Source organism: Equus caballus, chromosome 1, assembly GCF_041296265.1.
Source record: "Equus caballus isolate H_3958 breed thoroughbred chromosome 1, TB-T2T, whole genome shotgun sequence".
NCBI classification, from domain to species: Eukaryota; Metazoa; Chordata; class Mammalia; order Perissodactyla; family Equidae; genus Equus; species Equus caballus.
Window position 1 is genome coordinate 49,736,985 of NC_091684.1, and position 23,207 is coordinate 49,760,191.

A 23,207-nucleotide genomic window follows, 5' to 3' on the forward strand; every position below is an offset into this window, starting at 1 on the left:
GCATTCTCTGTGTGTTTGGGGCCTGGTAGCTGTCTCTAACTGACAGGTTTCATCTTTTTGGTACTTCTGACATCCCTAGTCTAGAAAGTCCACCCTGCAGCTTTTGCTCTTTTAACATCAGGCTTCACGGCAGGTCTGCTAGCTCTCAGTTCAGCTACCTTCTGAGTACAGAGGAACTTCCAGCAGTTGAAAAGTAAACTCCTGCCCTCCCTCTGCCTAACTATGATGCCCTGTTCAAAGTTACCTGAGTGTGGCACCCCCTCAGCCTGGCCAGGTGATGATATTCTCCCAAAGATCTTAGATTGGGGCAGAAATTTATCTGTCCTGGAGTTTTCACATACCTATCTGGATATTTCTAGCCACAGCCCCTCACCCTGCATCCTCAAGGTGAGAGGGAGTAAAAATGTTGCTGGTTGCCTTCCTCTAGAACTTCTACCTCTTTTCCAGAATTCTCTGAGCCAAAGAAAATAGGATTTTCTTCCACTTTACCTACTTCAGAACCATCATTTTTATAGCAATCTCCGGCCTAAGCCTTTATGGTGGACTGGGATATCTTGTCTTCAAAATGGGAGAAACTCTATCATTTGGACCACTAGGCCTAGCCTTGATATGTTAAACCATAAACAAATTTATATTTTATCTCTTAACAATGCCTTGATTTGAAGCCTAATAACTTGCTAAAAAAATCCTATATTGAACGTCAAAAGTCAAATATTAACACTTTCTTTTGTATTTTTTATGTAATAATTAAATCCTCAGCAGAAAGATGCCTTGGATTGAATATATATCTAGAAAGTCACATTAATATTTCTCAAAACGTTACCCCCTTTTTCCATTACATAAATATTCTGGGCCACAAAGCTGATCATGCTAATTTCCCATTTAAAGCCTTTCAATAATTTCCCATTCCTTTTAAATAAAATCCTTTTAGAGGCTTTCCTAACTAACTTGACTAGGTTAAGACCCCTGCATGCACTTCCACAAGCTCCCATACTTCCTCTTTCATAAGACTCACCATAATTTTACTTTCTCAATATCTGTTTTTCCTGATAGATTTAAAGTCAAAATTTCCAACATCTAGCATATTGTCCTTGCACATAGCAGGTGCTTAATAAATATTTGTATGAGCTATAGTTTTAATTATATGCATGCGTTATATTTCTCACGTGTAAATTAACAAATTGGTAATCTAGTTTACACAGTTCCTTTTGAGATTTGTAAATTTGGTACTACTCTGAAAGATGAACCCACTGTGGTTGGGCTGACAATATTAATTTCTAGTCCTCCAGAGCCAGGCTTTAGAACACAGGAAATTCACCAATAAGTGCCATCTTGTAACATTTCTTGACAAGTAATAATTTATCCTCTCCTTAGGGACACGTCTACCTTGGAACAAGAATTCTCTCAAACTACAAGAAGTAGATCCATCTTCATTAATACCAAAGTTCTTAATAAGGACGTTTCACTTTAAGATACCCAATTATCTTCTACAGATTTTTATCAATTTGCAGTTGTGCCAAGTTTTCTCATGGGCTTAGTTTACCTTAAGCTGGTCCTTCTGTTTTATGAGGCTTCGATTAACCAGATTTAGCCATGCTATGGCTAAATGGATGCCATTAGAAAGGGTAGCATATAGCAACCTATACGAAAATCGTTACTTTATTGGTTAACACTTATATTTGAAATTGGAAAATCAATAAAAAGAAATTTTAATTTTGAACAAGCATATACATTGAAAAGGGGAGAGGGACACTATTTTTGATCCTGAGACAGCAACAAAACTAAAAACTATTCCAAAGAAGCGAATGGCATCAGAGATCAACAGGCTGTGACCCATATTTTATTTTAAAAACATCTGCACCTCCACTAAGTGCATTGCAGAATCTTATCAACAATGGGCAGACAAGTTTGGAGAAACTTGAGAAAGCACATTTTCCATTGTGGAAAAAGTTCCTTCCACATCCATGAGGGCACGTACTGTTTTTCCCCTTCACTGGCGCCCAGAACAAAGCCTGGCACAGAGTAGGCACTTAATACTTAGTTAAATGAATGAATGAATGAATGAATGAATGACGCTAGGCTGCGAAGGCGGAGAGATTAGTGGCTGTCGCCCCGAAGCACATTTGCTGCCTTTCCAGCAGGCTGGCTGGCGTCTCATTCCCTCACCTTTCTGGCAGTTCTGAATTCCCATGTTTGCTCCTCCTTCGGGAAGGCTAAATTCTGTCACTAGACCCCGCCATTCCCCAGTTAATCCGCTTATTTCTCACACAGCGGAGGAACGTCGGGCTGAGCAAGCAGGGTGTGGGCGGCGAGGAGCCCGGGACCTTGCGGGGTCGAAGGGAGCCCGCCGGCTCCAAAACCCCATACAAAGGGTCTAGACCCTTATTTTTCCAATCTCTGATAAACAACCAACCTGCTCACTCTCACCTCCCGGTGCAGACGCCGCAGTGCCAACCTGGGCCCCGACTGACACTGCGAGAAGGAAAAAGCGCCAAATCGCCCTCACCAGGAGAGAGGGCAAGGCGAGCGCGCAGCACCCCAGCCGCCCGCCCTTCCAGCGCGTTCTGCCGTCCGACGCCACACGCAGGGGGGGTGCAGGCACGGCGGCGCGAGGGCAGCCGGGGGCGCGTGCGCGCAGAACGGCGGGGGATGGGCAGCGCCGCACGCCGGCAGGTGGGCGCGTCCTCTCGCGCGCGTGCGCGCGCCGCGCCTTCTCCCTCACGTTCCCCGCGCGCCGCGTCCCCTCCCCGCCGGGAGCGCGCGCCCCCCGCCCTCGCGCCGGGTTCCTCTCAGTCTCTCAGAGCCGCACGCGCCGCGGAGCTCCTGCCACGGCCGTCGCGTCGGCCGCGGCTCTCTAGCCCGGCGGCTCAGTCTCAGCCTCGGCGCCGCGTCCCAGGCTTCCTCCCCACCTCCGCCACACCCCTTCCCTTTCCCGCCCTTCTCCCCAACCCAGTCCTCCGAGAGAGTCTGGATACGAAGCAGGCGGGATTAAGAAGGGGCTTGGAAAAATGGAGGTGCCGCGCCTGGATCGTGCCCTCAACAGCCCCACCAGCCCCTGTGAGGAGGTGATCAAAAACCTCAGCCTGGAGGCCATTCAGCTGTGCGACCGGGACGGTAAGAGCGGCCGGGACCGTGAGGAGAGGGGCCGAGCCCGCGCCCAGGCGCCGCGGCCGCTCCGGCTCCGCTGACCCTGCCCGCCCGGGCGGCCGGGTCTTTTGTTGTCCCCTCTGTGCAAATAAATGCAGGTGGGGGCTCCCCTCCGCCCAACTTCCCTCCCCCAGACCCCAGAAACAAAAGGACCCCGGGGCTCTCGCGTTGGCGCGGAGAGTCGCCGTCGTCCGCGGCCGCGGTGCCCCCCGCCGTCCTCGCCCGTCTGGCCCGGGCCCGACCTGCCCGGCGAGGGCGCCGTTCCCGCCTGCGGCTCCTGCCCCGGACCAGGCGTTTCCGATCTTTGCCGCAGTCCTGATTTTTCTGGGTCTCCCGGTACCGAGGGGGAAATGCCCTCTGGATGTTTCTACCCCCGCCCCCGACACACACGCGCGCACACACACTACTTAGCATTCTCTGCCCAGAAACTTATCAGTTCCTTTCTCAACCTCCCGTCTTCACATCGCCCAAATTTGGAAGTCTTTTGATCCTCTCAAAATGGTATTGGGATGACAGTTTTTTCGGTGAAGGGGCAGGAAAAAAAAAAAAAAAAGAGTGCATTTCAGCACCAAGGACAGCCACACGCTCCGTGGTTTGGGGCTGTGATTCAGAAACTGTCAAAAATCTGTAGAGGAAGTGGTCTAATATATCCGCTGTGATTCAGAATATGTGGCGAGTACTCACCCTTGTGTCTTGATATTATATGGCTTATTCTATTGTTAAAGTTGGCAGTCTCCTAAAGAAGGAGATTGATTGAACCCAGGTCTGAGCGTTAAAGAGAGAATCTAGGACTGTGTGCAATATGGGTAGTTAAAGAGCTTCTGTGTTAGTTGGAGTAGTTGGAGAGTCAGTGCCATTTCAGTGATGTGGGATAAAACTTCATTTGTAAAGCAGTCATCTGATCAGTAATTGATTGGCCAAATAATTGTGAAATTGGACATCTGACAGGAAAAACGATTTACATGTTGTCAAGATGACCCTGAACACTTTTGGTTATAAATGAAATTAATGTTTAACTGGATATGAAGACGATGATTTAAAAACATTTCTTAGCCAAGGTTACGTGGAGATACTAATATACTCACAATAAGGTCGTAAAATTTATCAGTATGTAATCCAAATAGAGAGCAGAGGTCTTGTTTCCAAAGTCATGTAAATGGTAATAACTTGGTTAGGCGTTGCTGTACAATACAGTTTAGATCAACCGAACACTGAATTTCTATTTATTAATAAATTTAGGACATAGAAGAATTGCTCTTTGAAGCCAAAGCCACTTTAAATAATTTCTGAAACAGGTGTAGTATGGATAAATAAATACTCGTGCAAAATAAAATAAACTCTGCTTGTATTTCCTTTATCCGTAGACAATTTTGTTCACCATAGTAATAGGCGCACATATTTATGATATCTAAAAACATTCATCATTTTGGTATTCCGTATATAAGCTTTCATTGTTAGACTATAAAGATTATTTTTAATATACCTCATAGGAAGTCTTGTGGGTTTTAGTTTATACTTTCGTGAAATGACTTTTTGTAATGTGACTGTTGTAAATATTTTGATTTTCCTAGATCGGTTTGACAGAAAACCCAGAATCTAATACAAGTAGATTTCATTTTTATTTACTTCAGTGTTTTATCAAAAGCTCATTACTGTAATTATTGGAAATAGGCAATTCATGGTTGCTCCTCAGAACCCAATATTCTTAATACTTAAAATTGCATTTGCCACATGTTTCAAAAATATTAGGGAAAATGAAGGGTCTTTTTCTTTTCTATGAAGTTTACAGAGTTAATAATGTAGAGCACAAAAATTAATGCTTCATTTACTATGTTCTCTTCTCCTAGAGTATGCTATTTTATTTTGGTAATATTTTTTAGTGGTTTCAGTTCACATTATGAATCCTTCAAAAGGAGCAAATTATGTAACATTTAATTTGAGGGGGTGTGCTGGCAGTATCTATGAAAATTACTACTTACTTGCAGACTTTTAGTTGATTCAACATAAATTAATTAAATAGGGTTTCGGTTTATAAAATAGCTTATACCAACAAATACAAAGAGCTAACTCTTAAAAGATGTGTAAAAATTTGGAAATAGCTTGTGTAGAGAAGTTGTTAAATGCTTAACTCTTTATTTTGTGACTCTACGTGTCAATTCCAAAAATGTTAAGTTGGTTTCACAGGAATAATTTAGAAGAGGTAATATAGTTGTTTTTACAGAACAATTTCAAAATGTTACGTTTAGTTTCTCAACTAGACCTTATTTATCATAATTTTATACTGAGAAATTTTCAGTTAGATGCTATTTGCTCCCTTTGCTTTCTTCCTTTCACTTCCTCTTGGATCTCATTATTTTGCTTCTGTAAATATATAACATAGAAAGATTAGGATGTGGCAGAAGATCTGTTATGTGCTTAAGTACATAATAAGTGCTATATTTTCATAATTTTATGATCATAGAACTACATTTGTCTTGTTTGCTCGTTACTTTTCTCACGTTATTTTACTCCACTATTAATCAGGTGTTGGGAAAAAAATGAGACCAACATTAATTCCTTGGAAGTGGAATAAAATAGAATAGGAGAAACTGTAATATGATTGTTAAATATACATTTCCTTTTACTCTCTCCACTTATAGATGTTTTTAGTTTTATGGTGTTTTACAGATTGCATCAACTAAAAGCTGTAGCTGTTGATGCAAGTAACTGCATGTCTTGTTTCCTTGGCTCTCCTCTTTTATGTTTTTTTTTCTGTCTGTTGCTTGCCTATATTCTTGTAAATTAATCTGTTTCCTTTATTAGCAACAATTCACAGTGTTTCTTTTTTTTTGTAGTTTCTCAAAGTATTTGATAATCCCTGACGAATATGGAACAGAGTCCAATGGTCATATAATTGGACCTTTTAAATAAGCAAGAGGTACACACACACATTATCTCATGTGTGCTTTTATCCTAGGCATGTGTGCTTTGGTTCCTAGTACATGGTCCCTGCCTAGATGTTACTTGTAGTTCAAAATGAGGATTCTGGATAGACTTCTGTTAGGAAGCCTCTGAAGATATGCTGTAGATCTAATAGTTTCTATAATCTCTACTGCAAGTAGAAGAGTGTTTCTGTTCCTTCATCTCTGCTGTGCTGAAGTATTCTCAAGTTGCATATATGATGTGCTTTAATTGTAGCTTTTCAAAAAAGTTGAAGGATAAAAATTTCTCCTCTGGAATCATTAATAATATGGGAACCCATTTCCAGTTTGTTTCTTCACATATGTACTTCAGACCCTAACTGATCTGTGAGGAGACAAAATGACCCCCAACCCCACACATGGAATTCTATATTACTTCTACTTCTTTTCATCTTTTTTATCTTGCGTATAAATATATTGAAGGTTTCTTTTCTTGCTGAAAAGGAAGGCCTTATCTATGTGTTGCTTAACCTGCATCCAAGTTCCCTGCCCTCTTGTTGTAATAGTGAGGAAGGAAATACAATATTAATTTGTTGTAGAGCACTTAAATCCACTTCCAGCGCTTCCAAGTTTTAACAAGTATTATTTCCATGATTAGGGCATTTTATGACTGCCTAGATACAGTTTATGGAGTTTATGATGCTAATCAGCAAGGGAACGCATTTTAAAGAAATTGCACAGACAGAAGCTAACAGATTTCCCTCTTTTTGTCTCTAACAATGGTTTTGTGGAGGAAAAGAAAAAAGGTTTTCTCTTTTTTACACATTTAAAAAGATAAATTGCTTCAAATTCAGACTTTATCATATCTATTTAAATTATAAATAAGTTGAGACTTCCTTCTTTATGCTTATTGACATATGAATTAAACAAATTTTAACTTTGGAAACATAAAGTAACACAGAAATGCTTAGTAACACAGTGCTGTATTAGATAATCCTTAAAGATATTTTCTGAAACAGACATCTAGGAGGAGTACCCCTAACTATTACCTTTAATAGTACAATAATGTAAGGTAGTTATTGTTCAGTCTCACTGACATGCATATAGCATATTGGTAATACCATTTTAGAATCAGACAGACCTCTGACACAATATTGACTTGATAGATTATGTTGTTACCTTAGGCAAATTACTTAACTTTTCTTAGTATCAAGCTTTCTCATGTAAAATGGGTACAATCATATCAATCCTGTAGGATTGTGAAAATAATTAAATGAAGTATTGCTTATATAGCATTTCTCACAATTCTTGACAAAAAGTACGGAATAATAATTATTATTGTAAATGGAATATTATTCTCCACATACCTTCTTGAGTTGAACTTTTTTTTGACCAATGTTTAGATCTTTGCTGTTTTTCATTTCAGTTGTTTTTTTGCTTAGCAAATCCATCTTTTGTCACTTCAGCATCATGAGTAGTCAGTAGAAACTAAATTTAAAAGAACTGAATTTTAAAAGAACAGTAAATTTTAAAATCACAGTTACAGTGCTCTATTCATTGCTTGTGGTTTTCTGAATCAGTAGTATCCTTGTCAGCCTTAATCCTAAAAGCTCTTTTTAGCTTCTACTTCAAACCTACTATTTGCTGCATTTCATGTTCCTTATGACCTTGATACCTGCTTTGGGTAGGTATTTACATCAGAGCCCTTCTCTCTTCTTGATTTAACATTTTTTTCTTTATGATCTTTTTTCTAAGGATAGATCCATACTAGCATATGTGACCTCTCAATTAATTTCTTTGACCCAAATATGACTATAGAGATGCTGTAAACTTTTATTAGTATGAAACAAAACAAAAACAAAATTAAGCCAAAGGAAACAAACAAAAATCTTGAAAACCATCAGATCATGTTAAACCAATTCATATTCTTGGTAGGGAGTCTACTTCATTCCCAGAGAAGACTAGGAAGTTATTAGAGTAAGTCACATCAAAGGATATGTGACCAGACTCCCTCCAGTGGTAGAATGACTGATGTGTCATAAGTAGTAACACGGGCAACTTGCTTTGTTGCCTAGGTAAGCCAGTCAGAAATTCCCTCTATAGAACCCTATCTAGACAACTTTCAAGTCACTTGGCTTATGACTACTGATATTGCCCCGGCATTTAGGCCCAGTCTTGATTTTTCCTTTAAGTTATGTGTGTATAGTTTCCTGATTACTTTTATGTTTTATCCTGGGCTTTGGTAATAACAGCAGCTGCATCAGTTACTGCAGTAAGTATAATCTTTCTAGTTTCTGATTTTCCTTCTCTGCCCTTAGTAGATGAATAATTTAAGCTTTGCCTCTTTCTTTGGTTTGTTTTCAATTTCTGTTAAATTTCTCTGTAAGAATCTTTTGATTGTTTATTAATTATTTAGATTTTGTTTTTAGTACTCCAAAGCATTTGCCTCATTCTTTAACTGTTTAATATAAAATATTTTATTTTTACTAGACAGTAGACTGTCTTATTAAGCAGGCTATATTTTATACACATACATTTGAGAAGTAAAATCAGTATTTGGGAAAGACTTCTAGCAGAAGTGTATGGAAGAGTTGAGTCTTAGTAGGAGAACTAGATAGCAGCATCAGCACGTTCTCTCTATGGAAGGATAGTGAGTGGCAAAAGAAATCCAAGAATAATTACCAAGAATTTGTGATTAATTGAATTTTCAAATAAAATGGAAAATGATCAGGAGTAACTTTAGGAGTTTAATTGTGGGAAATCATAAGACTCATTGACAGGAAAGAAAAAAAAGGAGAAAGGAAATAATACTTAGACATCATGATGACAGTCTTTTACATCTCACATTTTAGGTCTCATTAGACATCCAAATATGGCCTAAACCCTTTCCAGGGGCACTTCCCTCTCTCACAGAAATCGTGTTACTTTGATTTTCTTGAAAAATAGTGTCTCATCTTCTGTAAGTCTACGTGTTGGTGAATCTCTCAGTCTTTAAAATTTTAAAAGCTGATAATAAATGGAAACAAGAATGACAGTTTTTGAGCATCTACTATGTGATAGGTTCTTAATGATTTCATTTTAGAGTTAAATCTGTGATGTAGAATAGGGATCAGCAAGTTACAGTCCTTGGGCCAAATCCGAAAATCTGCTGCCAGGTTTTGTAAGTAAAATTTTATTGGAACACGGCCATGCCCATTAGTTTATACATAGTCTGTGGTTACTTTCTTGCTACAATGGCAGAGTTGAGTAGCCATGACAGCAGACCACATAGCCCACAAACCTTAAAATACTTATTATCTGGTCCTTTATGGAAAAAGTTTGCTAACTCCTTATGTACAGATTGAGAAAATAAATTAATTTCTCTTGATAGGAATAAAAATATTGAAGAAGAGTTTCTGAAAAAAATTGTATCATCATTTTGTTTTTATATATTACCAGAGTTTTGATATTATGTGGGTCAGGCAGAGAGCTGGAGAAAGCTGAAAAACCTTACCAGGCAATAGGCCAGCTCTGTGTGGAGTCAGTTAAAGCTGGGTAGCTGTCTGTGCCATTGTGTCTGATGGGCAGTGAGACAAAGAAGTCCTAATTTTAGCTTGAAATCTAGTCTTCATATAAATAACTTTAGAAAGAAATGCTAGTTGTGCATGAGTATTTCCAGGTATGCTTACACTTCTATTAATAGATAATGTTTTAAAGTGTCCAAGATGATGATGTGAACTTTGAGAAATATGGACAGTTATATCAGTAAATATTACAGGAATTTGTATATATAACGTATTCTTCCTTTAAAACAAATTCTCATTGAAGAAGAGTTAAAGTCTTGCTCATCTTCTATCTTCCATAGCCTAATGTACTGTTTCTCAATCTATCTGTATGTTTTTTGCAATATGTAATTTATCACTGACTGATACTTTATAAAAAAAGTAATAAAAATGAATTATTAGAAAAATGAAATTTAAAAGATCCAGAAAGATTCAACAGAAATAAAAATCAGTAAAATTCCTATGAAGTTTCTAAAAGCTTAATTCTAATTTTTATATTTATCTCATCACAGATTAGTAAATAGTTTGCAGGCCACACTTGAGTATACTAACTAGAGGACAGTTTCATTTTATTCTTATTCAATGATTAATTTTTAGGTACTAAACTTAACTAGTTAATATTCTCACTTTGTTTCTTTTTGTTCTTTTACTTGCTGGTATTTTTACTATTTATTTGTACATGTATTCCAACTTTAGAAGAATAGGAAAAAAAAAGAATCCAAGAATGAATATAACTTGGATCCTACATTTAAAGGATTCGCTGGCATTTAGGTAGACAATATATTTAAATAGATAAATATAATATGTGATAAGTACTATAATAGAGTATAGAAAAGAAAGTGGTTAATTTTGTCTTGAGTCTCTCAGATGGCTTCACAGAGGGAAGCAACATTTTTTTCTGGGTATTAAAAGTAAAATAAAAATTTACCAGGAGAAGTGAGATAAGGGCGTTTCCGGCAGAGCTAAGGACATATATAAAGGCATAAAATCATGTATGTTCTAGGAATATATAGCATTTGGTATTGCTGAAGATAAGAAGTGATCTTTGTGCAAAAAGAAGCTGAAAGCTAGGGCTACCTAGATTATGCCATGATTAGGAGTTGGATTTATTTATTCTGAAATCTTGTTAGTAGATTACAAACTTTCTAATTTGTAGAGACTCTAAAAAAAAACCACACCAGCATTTTGCAGAACTCTAAAAAATAAAAGTAGCATTTTATTAGTGTACATTTATCCTGTAATTTTAAACTTGTAGAGTTTTTTTTTTTTAAGATTTTATTTTTTACTTTTTCTCCCCAAAGCCCCCCAGTACACAGTTGTATATTCTTCGTTGTGGGTCCTTGTAGTTGTGGCATGTGGGACGCCGCCTCAGCGTGGTTTGATGAACAGTGCCATGTCCGCCCCCAGGATTCGAACCAAGGAAACACTGGGCAGCCTGCAGCAGAGCGCCGCGAACTTAACCACTCAGCCACAGGGCCAGCCCCTGTAGTGTTTTTTAAATAAAGTCAATCAAAGGGTATAATGAGAAGTTAAAATTAGCAGTTATGGGGGCTGGCCCCGTGGCCGAGTGGTTAAGTTCGCAGGCTACGCTGCTGGCGGCCCAGTGTTTCGTTGGTTCGAATCCTGGGCGCGGACATGGCACTGCTCATCAGGTCACGCTGAGGCAGCGTCCCACATACCACAACTAGAAGAATCCACAACGAAGAATATACAACTATGTACCGGGGGGCTTTGGGGAGAAAAGGAAATAATAAAATCTTTTTAAAAAAAAAAAATTAGCAGTTATGCTTGACAGTTGCTGTTTTATATATAGAGACTCAAATCCACTTTTTTTCTGTATTTTATTTTTATTGCATTGTGCCTAGGAAATTCCGGTTCATACAGATAATTAGTGGCGCATGGTAGTTTTTAAACTCATTTTGCCTTCTCAGGAAACTCTTCAAATAAATTGATCCAGACTTAAAGAGAAATGGTAAGATTTTCTTTTTCCAAAGTTGAGTCGAAGAGTAAGTGTTCCTTTTGGAGTGAGGTGGTACAACTGATTCATCAGTCAGTTCATTTTTTCCTTGTTCTGTGTGAAAATAATGTATCTTGTAATATCATGAGATATTCATTGATAACATTAAAAAGTACGCTCAAACCTTTGTTAAAATTTCAGAACACTTGAATTTATTTTACTTGCCTGATAAATCTTAACTCTAAGGGTCAATTTCATTACTGACAATTTATCTGCATTTATAAGCTTGGTAACATCATGACTATTTTGTCAGATTGAATTTCTTCAGCTTATTAAAGAGCTGGATAATCAAATTAGTTTGCCCCTTATTTATATTTGAAAGATGTTTATCAAAAGGGTTTTTAATTTATAAAGTATTTCTTTTTTCTTTTGAAATATTTATTTCTTGCTTCAGGACACCTACCTAAGTTTGGTATGAAAAATCAATTTTGAAATTTTCTATCCATAACATTACAGTTAGCTTAGAAAAAAAAAACCCTTCAATTTAATCAATAGTCTACATGTGATTATCCAAAACTATTTTGAAATATCTTAATATCCAATCCTTTTTAGTAAACAATTACTATTCAATGAAAGCTGTCAACAGCCTTTATGGGAGCTACCACTCCTGAGATTTTTTAATTTTGTCTATTTCCCTTAATATATTTGTCCGAACATTTCTGACAGTTTAGTTGTATATTAAAAACTGATTTAGACATTAAAATTTTCTTTTCCATTGTATGTTGTTTTACCATCCTTGGATTTACCTGTTTGAAAAACTTCTGCAAAAGTAAATGGAGAGATCTGCTACATTCATATTCTCATCCAGTTAAATTGGAAAGATTTCACATAATCCAAACATTTGAATTAATCAAGTATATGTGGTGAATAGTTTTGTATTCTCTGCATTTTCAGATATGTACCAATGCTTTGTTTCAATTTTTTGTTAACAGTTTACTAATTTAACATATTTATTGCAACGTCAGAAATGCAGGATTTAATAAACTGTTTTTCCAGTTGTGTATGCTTTTGTTCTTGGTGACATGGTGACTTTGTTCTGAGCACTTTCTAATTGCCAGATTTATGCTAACTTCAGGCACAGTTTTTTTTTTTTCCAAAATTATGGAATTTGTTAGGGACCATATCATTATTTGCAAAGTCTTGTTGTACGAAACCCAGTGAACTTCAGTTTTTATCACTGCAATGTAAATTCTACTGACAGATGACTGTCATTGAAATTTAGCATTGTATTTACCTTTAATGAAAGCTTCTAGCACATTTATTTCATTTTGAATATAGTTGCCAGTGTGGTCAATATTAGCTGAAAAATCAACTGGTACTAATTAATAGTAAGACTTTGAGATATCTTGAGCCAAATCAGTGTCAATACATCCATGTTAACATCCATTTAACATTCCTGCTTTTAAATAGGGATCCATTTCTAGTTTTATAGGTAATTGTTTCATTACCTATACTAAAAAAAGTATAACTCTATACCAAACTTAGAATAACTTCATCACAAATATAATTAGAGAAGTACACAAAACTCATAGTAAGCCCTTCTCTTTAATTTGTTCTGATGAGCTGAGGCCCAAACAAATGCACCTGAGCCTTGTCTGTAACTAATTGAACACTGCATGCAAGTACATAATATGTGTTTGTAAAATTTTACAAATACTTACTGACTTGAGTTAAAAAAACAAACAAACATGAAACGTGACCAGAACCATAACTTTTTTATACATTGTGCCATTTTGTGCACTGAGGTAGCAGGCTAAGTTTTATTTTGATGTTTATACTAAACCACATAATACTTATAGCACAATTTAATGTATGCTATTTGTATTACAGTTTTAAAAATAGTTTAAAAATAATTAGAAGGGAAGTTAAATGATAATGTTTGCTGAACCCCTATTAAGGGATCATTAGATCTCTGTATTAAAAAAATTAAATTGTTAGTCAGAACCAATTTAAATCATTGGCTCTCAAAATTTATCACCTGGAGGGCTTGTTGAAACACACATTGCTGGACCCTACCTTTAGAGTTTCTGATTCATTAGATCTGGGTCAGAGCCCAAGAATTTGCATTTCTAACAAATTTCCAGGTGATGCTGATGTTGGTGATACTGAGACCACACTTGGACAACCACTGCTCTAGGTAGCATGACCAAAGAAGTTCTTAGGTAAGGAAGAGATATTACGTATTTGGTTTTAAGAAATAGTACCCCAGCATCCATTTGTGGAATGAACTGGGACAATGAGCTCAGGAGTTTAACCACTTATAAGGCAATTAGAGATAATAGGACTGTTATGACAAGGTAGATGAAAAATTAGGAGTGGAATTGAACATTTATGAAGTAAAAATCTGTTGACTTCATGATTAAAGTAGAAGTGTGAGATATGAAAAAGAAGTTGGTGATAGCTAAATTTGCTAGATTGGGAAACACCAATAAATAAAGTAGTCGTTGGTTGGAGGGAAGTGAAGCAGTAGCCTTGACAACCAACTATTAAAATCTTTTCTGGGTGACGTCAGCATCATGGCAGAGTGAACTTGCCCAGGACTCTCTCACGTCCAACATACAATGAAAAGGGGCATCCATACTCCGAGGACACCCTAACACAGCACAAAAACGTCAGAGAGACACACAGCCACACAATGGAGGACAGAGAGGCTGGAGCCCCCTTCAGAGGAGCTGGAATGGGGTGCAAGAGAACTTTGCTCCTTCCCCTAAAGACTGCGATTGCAACCACAGGAGGATCCATGAGGAAAGGAGAAGCGGGAGGGAACACTAGTTCGCGTGAACAAGGACTCCCTGGGGCCCTTGCAGCCTAGAGGGAAGCCCTTTTGCTCTAACGGGGCAAAAGCTTTCACGGGGTGGGGGTGGGGGGGGAGTGACCTCATCAAGCCAACACCCCAGGAGACCAGACAGCAAGAATGAGAAAGCCCAGAGAGCGTGCAGGAGAAATCGCCCCATCCCCGACCTGCTCAGCGTGGCTCCAGCCTCTAGGATTAAAGCTGAAAGCAGAGGGCTCAGAATATTTGGCTCTTGACCTCCACCCAGTGGCGAAAGGTGGTAACTGCAACCAAATAATATCAGAATGTGAAAGACGTGACCCACCTCCTCTAACAATATCAGACACTACATCAAATCTCCAGACCAGAGAGAAAATCACAAGCACCCAGAATTCAGTCCTGAGGACACAGAAATATGTAATCTAAATGACTGAATTCAAAATAGCTATCATCAAAAAACTCAATGAGGTAAAAGAGAATATAAAGAAAGAATTCAGCGAGTCAGGAGCTACTTCACAAAAGAGATTGAAACTATAGAGAAGAATCGATCAGAAATATTAGAGATGAAAGACACAATGGAAGAGATAAAACAAAATATGGATTCCCTGAATGCTCGAGTGGACATCACAGAGGAGTATGTCAGCATAATCAAAGATAGACATGTTGAAATACTCCAGACAGACGAAGAGATAGAACTAAGACTAAAAAGAAATGAAGAAAGTCTCTGAGAAATATCTGACTCAATGAGGAAATGCAACATAAGAATTATGGATATTCAAGAAGGAGAAGAGAAGAAGAATGGAGCAGAAAGCATGTTCAAAGAAATAATAGCAGAAAACTTCCCAAACCTAGGGAAAGAGAGGAAAATCTGTGTAGAAGAGGCTTCCATATCTCCTAGATTTCTCAATATAAAAATACCTACTGCAAGGCATATAGTAGTAAAACTGGCAAAAATGAAGGACAAAGAAAGAATACTAAGGGCAGCAAGGCACAAGAAAATAACCTACAAGGGAACCCCTGTCAGGCTTTCAGCGGATTTCTCTGCAGAAACCTCACAAGCTATGAGAGAATGGAATGATATATTCAAATATTTAAAAGACAGAATTCTTCAGCCAAGAATACTCTATCCAGGAAAAATATCCTTCAGATATGAGGGAGAAATTAAAACTTTCCCAGACAAACTAAAGATAAGGGACTTCGTAGCTATGAGACACCCCCACACAAAAGAAATCCTCAAGAAGGCCCTCATACCTGAAAAAAGGAAAAGAGGGGGAAAGGGGTCACAAAACACAGAGTAAGGAGATAAATAGATAGACAGAATTAGAATAGGATAGCAAATACCCAACTATAGCATTAGGCTAAAGGGAAGAAAAACATCAAAAACAAAGATAATCCTGTCATTTTAACCACAGACTCACAAAACAAGATGGAATAAGATATGAGAAAAACAACTTAGGAGGGGAGGAGGAAAGGGACTTAGTTTAGACTAAGGAAATGAGAGGCCACCAGAAAATGGGCTATCTTATACACAAGATTCTGAATACAAACTCAAGGTAACCACTAAACAAACAAGTAGAACAGAGACACAAATAATAAATAAGGAGAAAACAAAGAAACACATCATAAAAAACTACATAATTGAATGGGTAGACCAAAACACACAAGACAAGAAACAAAGGAAATGCAGGAAAACCAGAAAATGAGTGAGAAAATGACAGCATTACGCCCTCATACGTCAATAATTACCCTAAATGTAAATGGATTGAATTCTCCAATAAAAAGAAACAGAGTGGCAAGATGGATTAAAGAACAAGACCTAACAATATGTTCCTCCAGGAAACAGATCTCAGCTTCAATGACAAACACAGGCTCGGAGCGAAGGGGTAGAAGACGATACTCCAAGCTAATGGCAAACAAAAGAAAGCAGGTGTCACAATACCTATATCAGATACAGTAGACTTCAAGATAAGACAGGTAAAGAGAGACAAAGAGAGGCAGTATATAACGATCAAAGGGACACTCCTTCAAGAAGAAATAACACTTATAAATACCTATGCACCCAACAGAGGAGCACCAAAGTTCATAAAGCAACAATTAACAAACCTAAAAGAAGATATTAAAAATAACACAATAATAGTAGGGGACATCAACACTCCACTCACATCAATAGATGGATCATCCAGACAGAAAATCAACAAGGAACCAGTGGAATTAAATGAAAAGCTAAAGCAGTTGGACTTAATAGACATATATAGGACACTCCATCCAAAAACAGCAGAATACACATTCTTCTCAAGTGCGCATGGAACATTCTCAAGGATAGCCCGTATGTTGGGAAACAAGGCAAGCCTCAATAAATTTTTAAAAATTGAAATAATAACAAGCATCTTTTCCTATCATAATGCTATAAAGCTAGAAATTAATTATAAGAAAAAAGCTGAGAAAGGGACAAAGATGTGGAGACTAAATTATATGCTATTGAACAAGCAATGGATCATTGAAGAAATTAAAGGAGAAATAAAAAAATATCTGGAGACAAATGAAAATGATAACATACCATACCAACTCACATGGGACACAGCAAAACCCATATTAAAAGGGAAATTCATCACAATACATAGCAAACAAGAAAAACCCCAAATAAGCAATCTCAAATTACACCTGACTGAATAACAAAAAGAAGAATAAACAAAGCCCAAAGTCAGCAGAAGGAAAGAAATAATAAAAATCAGAGCAGAAATAAATGCTGTTGAAACAAAAAAGGCAGTAAAAAGGATCAAAGAAACAAAGAGCTGGTTCTTTGAGAAGATAAATAAAATTGACAAACCCCTAGCCAGACTTACAAAGAAAAAAGAGAGGGGCTGGCCCACTGGCACAGCAGTTAAGTGCGCATGTTCTGCTTTGGTGGCCCAGGATTCGCCAGTTTGGATCCCAGGTGCAGACATGGCACCACTTGACAAGCCAGGCTGTGGTAGGCGTCCCAATAATGAAGTAGAGGAAGATGGGCACGGATGTTAGCTCAGGGCCAGTCTTCCTCAGCAAAAAGAGGAGGATTGGCAGCAGATGTTAGCTCAGGGCTAATCTTCCTCAAAAAAAAAAAAAAAGAGAAAGCTCAGATAAACAAAATCAGAAATGAAAGAGGAGAAATAACAACAGACACCACAGAAATACAATGGATTATAAGAGAATACTATGAAAAATTATATGCCAACAGAATGGATAATCTAGAGGAAATAGATAAATTCTTAGACCCTTACAACTTCCCAAAGCTGAATCAAGAAGAAACAGACAATCTGAATAGACCAATGACAAGGAAAGAGATTGAAACAGTAATCAAAAGCGTCCCAAAGAATAAAACGCCAGGACCAAACGGCTTCCCTGGGGAATTCTACCAAACTTTCAGAGAGGATTTAATACATATTCCTCTCAAGCTATTCCACAAAATTAGGGAAGATGGAACACTTCCTAACACATTCTATGAGGCCAGTATCACTCTGATACCAAAGCCTGACAAGGACAACAGGCCAAGGGAAACTACAGGCCAATATCGCTGATGAACGTAGATGCAAAAATACTTAACAAAATTTTGGCAACCCGAATTCAGCAAAATATCAAAAGGATCATACATCATGATCAAGTGGAATTCAGACCAGGGACACAGGGATGGTTCAACATCTCCAAATCAATCAACGTGATACACCACATCAACAAATTGAGGAATAAAAACCACATGATCTTCTCAATAGATGCACAGAAAGCATTTGACAAGATCCAACAGCCATTTATGATAAAAACTCTTTAACAAAATGGGGATAGAAGGAACTTACCTCAACATAGTAAGGGCCATATATGATAAACCCACAGCCAACATCATACTCAGTGGGCAAAAACTGAACACCATCCCCCTGAGAACAGGAACAAGACACGGATGCCCACTATCACCACTCTTATCCACCATAGCACTGGAGGTTTCGGTCAGAGCAATTAGGCAAGAGAAAGGAATAAAAGGAATCCAAATAGGGAGCGAAGAAGTGAAACTCTCACTGTTTGCAGACAACATGATCTTATATACAGAAAACCCCAAAGAATCCATTGGAAAATTGATAGAAATAATCGACAACTCCAGTAAAGTTGCAGGGTACAAAATCAACTTACAAAAATCAGTTGCTTTTCTATACTCCAATAACGAACTTACAGAAAGAGAGCTCAAGAATACAATTTCGTTTGCAATCGCAACTAAAAGAATAAAGTAACCAGGAATAAATTTAACCAAGGAGGTGAAGGACTGATATAATGAAAACTATAAGACATTACTGAAAGAAATTGATGACATAAAGAGATGGAAAGAGATTCCATGCATATGGATTGGAAGAATAAACATAGTTAAAATGTCCATACTACCCAAAGCAATCTACAGATTCATTGCAATCCCAATCAGATTCCCAGTGACATTCTTCACAGAAATAGAACAAAGAATCCTAAAATTCATTTGGGGCGACCAAAGACCCCGAATTGCTAAGGCAATCCTGAGAAAAAAGAACAAAGCTAGAGGTATCATAATCCCTGACTTAAAAATGTACTACGAAGCCATAGTGATCAAAACAGCATGGTACTGGTACAAAAAGCAGGCACACAGATCAGTGGAACAGAACTGAAAGCCCGGAAATAAAACCACACATCTCTGGACAGCTAATCTTCCACAAAGGTGCCAAGAACATACAATGGAGAAAAGATAGTCTCTTCAATAAATGGTGTTGGGAAAGCTGGACAGACACATGCAAAAGAATGAAAGTAGACCATTATCTTACACCATACACAAAAATAAACTCAAAATGGATCAAAGACTTGAAGATAAGTCCTGAAACTATAAAATCCTGGAAGATAATATAGGTAGTACACTCTTTGACATTGAACTAAAACGGATCTTTTCGAATACCGTGTCTTCCCAGACAAGGGAAACAAAAGAAAAAATAAACTGGAAGTTCATCAGACTAAAGAGCTTCTGCAATGCAAAAGAAACTAGAATCAAAACAAAGAGTCAGCCCACCAATTGGGAGAAAATATTTGCAAATCATATATCTGACAAGGGGTTTAATCTCCATAATATATAAGGAACTCACACAACTGAACAATAAAAATAAAAACCTGATCAAGAAATGGGTAGAAGCTATGAACAGACATTTTTCCAAAGAAAATATACAAATGACCAATAAATACATGAAAATATGTTCAACGTCACTAATCATCAGGGAAGTGCAAATCAAAAGTACACTAAGATACCACCTTACACCTGTTAAAATGGCTATAATCACTAAGACTAAAAATAAATGTTGGAGAGGGTGTGGAGAAAAGGGAACCCTCTTACACTGCTGGTAGGAATACAAACTGGTGCAGCCACTATGGAAAACAGTATGGAGATTCCTCAAAAATCTAAAAATAGGACTACTGTCCAACCCAGCTATGCCACTACTGGGTATCTACCCAAACAATTTGAAATCAACAATCCAAAGTAACATATGCACCCCTATGTTTGTTGCAGCACTGTTCACAATAGCCAACACATGGAAACAATCCAAGTGCCCTCAACTGATGATTGGATAAAGAAGATGTGGTGTATATATATATATATATATATATATATATACACACACACACACACACAATAGAATACTACTCAGCCAGAAAAAAAGACAAATTCATCCCATTTGCAACAACATGGAAGGACCTGGAGGAAAGTATGCTAAGCGAAATAAGCCAGACTGAGAAAGACAAACACAGGATAATTTCACTCATATGTGGAATATAAACAAACACATGGACAAAAAATAACAGTTCAGTGGTTACTAGGAGAAGGGCTGTGGGGGTGGGTACAGGGAGTAAAGGGGAGCACTTACGTAGTGACAGTCCAGAAATAACGTACAACTGAAATCTCACATTGATGTAAACTATTATGAACTCAATTAAAAAAGTGATAAATAAATAAAAAATCTTTTCTGCACAAGTTAAGTTTCAGGTATCTGTGGAATACCTACATGGTAATGTCCGGAAGTCTGTTAGAAATATCCATCTATGTTTCATATGAAGAGAGTTGGAGGATAAAGATGAAAATTTGGTAGTCGTTTTCAAGCTGTTGTTCTGTTGCTTCTATTTCTCCCTCATCAAATGTTCCTTCCTTCATCTTCTAGTCAATCTTTTAGACCCATGTCAAATTATTGAACTGCTCAACAGAGTAAATCCGAATGCAGGTATGTATCTTTTTTGTGATGTCTAAAAGGAGCATTTGAAAATTAGTTACTTTTGATATAACTAAATTTGGCTTGGATGTGGTTATTTGAGGCAGTTAACATGGAAGAAATAATATTGACCTGAGCTCTGATAGATTTCTTCCCCTTGTTCTGCTTGAAAGAGAATTAAGCATATGATTTTCTTGTTTACTGTGGAAATACACTGGATTAATTTTTCCCTCCTTGTCAACATAGTCTGCAGTGCATGAAATAAATGAACTATTGGAACTCAAATTAGCAGAAAGATAATGATACTAGAGCTTAAAGAAAAACTAAAATCTTTACCAAAACTATTTCTAAGGCTTTCTGTACTGGACATTTATTTCCAAGATTTTCTTTTCGCTTTGAACCTACTAATGTTAATGTTTACCAGGGTATTTATTGAATGCTAGCCTAAATAAGACATAGTCTTTTGCACTTAGTGTTTGGTTTTTTTGGCGGATTCTTTGTCTTTAAGCACAAACCTTCTATTTTAATATAGTTTTGGGGTAACTTTTTCAAGTTGTGCTAAGGCTGGGTTTTTGAGCCTATTTTTATATATTTTATTCTGGTGCAATTCAGTATGTCAAATATTAATTTCCCTGGAGCTTGATATAGCTTTTTTGGTTGTTATTTTAGTGATTAAAAAAAATAGACACCAGCCTGGTGCCACAGTGGTTAAGTTTCCATGTTCCACTTCAGTGTCCCAGGGTTTGCCAATTAGGATCCCAGGTGTGGACCTACCCACCACTTGGCAAGGCATGCTGTGACAGGCATCCCACATATAAAGTAGAGGAGGATGGGCATGGATGTTAGCTCAGGGCCAGTCTTCCTCAGCAAAAAGAGGAGGATTGGCTGTGGATGTTAGCTCAGGGCTAATCTTCCTCAAAAGAAAATTAAAAAAATAAATAAGGAAAGCCTAGTGACTAAAAAGCAGTGGTTCTGGAATTTACAGTTTACACTACTTGTTTTGATAAAAGCTTTACTCATTCAAATTCTAATGATAAAATTTACAGTAATAAAACTTGAGAATGGAACATTGATAAATGTTCCAAATATAATCTAGCCACCTCTATCAGAATTTTTATTCTGTACCATGTATTTTAGAAGGATATCTTCATCTATCTTCATCTATATGAATATTTCTAAGAGCTTCACCAATATTTCTAAAAGCTTCATATGGATCAACAATCATTGAACGTTTTCTTCACTGCCTTCATAGTAATTTGACAAATTTTTCTCTCAGTTTTTTTTGCCTGTAGTATTACTACAATTTTAATTTTCTGACATACAAAGACCACTTAGTTTCGTTATCATGTGTTAATATTGTAATGAAAATCTTAAATATATTTCCCTGCATGATGCTATTTAGCACAATAATGTACGTGTATATGTGTGTATATTTACTTATTTTTATTGCACTTTAAAATGCAGATGTGCTGTCCTTTAAGAAAATTCGAAGTGTGAAATCTAAACTTAGAAAACACGTTAGTCAGGGCATAGTTATTTTCCTTACAGTAGTGTTCTCTGTCATTTTTCTAGTGTTCTTAATTGTTTCCTTCAGAAGAAATTGACAGAAAAGGTAAAATGGCAGTGAAATGTAATACCAACTAAATTCTCTTAAACAATGGTTTCTTAAATTATCTCTGAAATTTTTATGAGGGGAGTATATACCAGACATCAGAAATTCAAAGATTTAACATTTTTAGCTTCATCTATTTATAGGCCATGTCAAAGGTAGCTAAATTCTAATTGTACTGACAATGAAATTTCAAAAGCGCTCTAGAATGCTGCTTTTGTATCATTTACCTATGAGTTTGCAAACCTTGTTGCCCAGCATTTCTATCAACATTTCTTTATTTTTTTCTTTTCTTTGAGCATACAGAACTCCTGTGAAATGTCAAAAACATTGTTTTTAAGTTAACAAAATGACTCCTAAGAAAGAGAAGTATGATGCTATAAGAAAACAGAAAAGAGAAAAAGGATTTTACCCAAAATAGTTTTTGTTAAATTAAAAAGTAGTTTTGCAAATTTTTTGCTTGACTAATGTTGTTATACTAACAATATAAGGTGTCATAAGTTATTTTGGTGCTAGAATTTATTTTAATTGCTTTTCAAATGATTTTATTTTCTTGTATTATCACTAATGCTCTGTGAATGGCTTACTACCATTTTTCCGTTGATCTCTACTACTATTTATTGGGAAATTATGTGCTTTGTTTTTACAATGTAAGGACTCTCAAAAGTATTGTGTAAATGCCATGGGTATATTGTGTGTAGGAACCCCAAAGGGCATAGCAGATAATTAATTGGGCCATGGAAGAAAGTAATAGAACTTCTATTAATATTTATTTTTATCTTATCTAAAATAAGAAAAAAATAACTTTGATTAATCTTATTTCTATAGATTAATACTTGATATATCAAACTGTCATGTATATTGTGTGTATATGGGTTACTTTTATATAATTGGTGTATGGAATTGAGAAATGAAAAATATTATGTTTAGTAAGACACCTACTGATGCACTTTCTGCATTTTGGTGTATTCATTCTTGTGTGATAT

General features: G+C 37.0%; 1 protein-coding gene across 12 annotated transcripts in view; it reads left to right on the plus strand.

Annotated features, from left to right (window-relative positions):
* Nucleotides 1–2,556: 2,556 nt before the first annotated feature.
* PHYHIPL (phytanoyl-CoA 2-hydroxylase interacting protein like) overlaps nt 2,557–23,207 on the plus strand; it is a 65,341-nt gene continuing 44,690 nt past the window's right edge. For 3 of the 12 annotated variants that reach the window (XM_070262855.1, XM_070262874.1, XM_070262872.1), the window contains exons 1-3: nt 8,147–8,319; nt 13,691–13,768; nt 20,565–20,624. Coding sequence is in view for 1 of the 12 variants with exons in the window: in XM_023643534.2 (XP_023499302.1) it covers nt 3,009–3,114 (106 nt within the window). In the remaining 11 variants the exon portion in view is untranslated. Of the gene's footprint in view, nt 3,115–8,047; nt 8,320–13,690; nt 13,769–20,564; nt 20,625–22,184; nt 22,225–23,207 lie in introns of those variants that run through there. The other 9 variants (XM_070262875.1, XM_070262877.1, XM_070262888.1 and 6 more) reach the window with 8 other exon arrangements.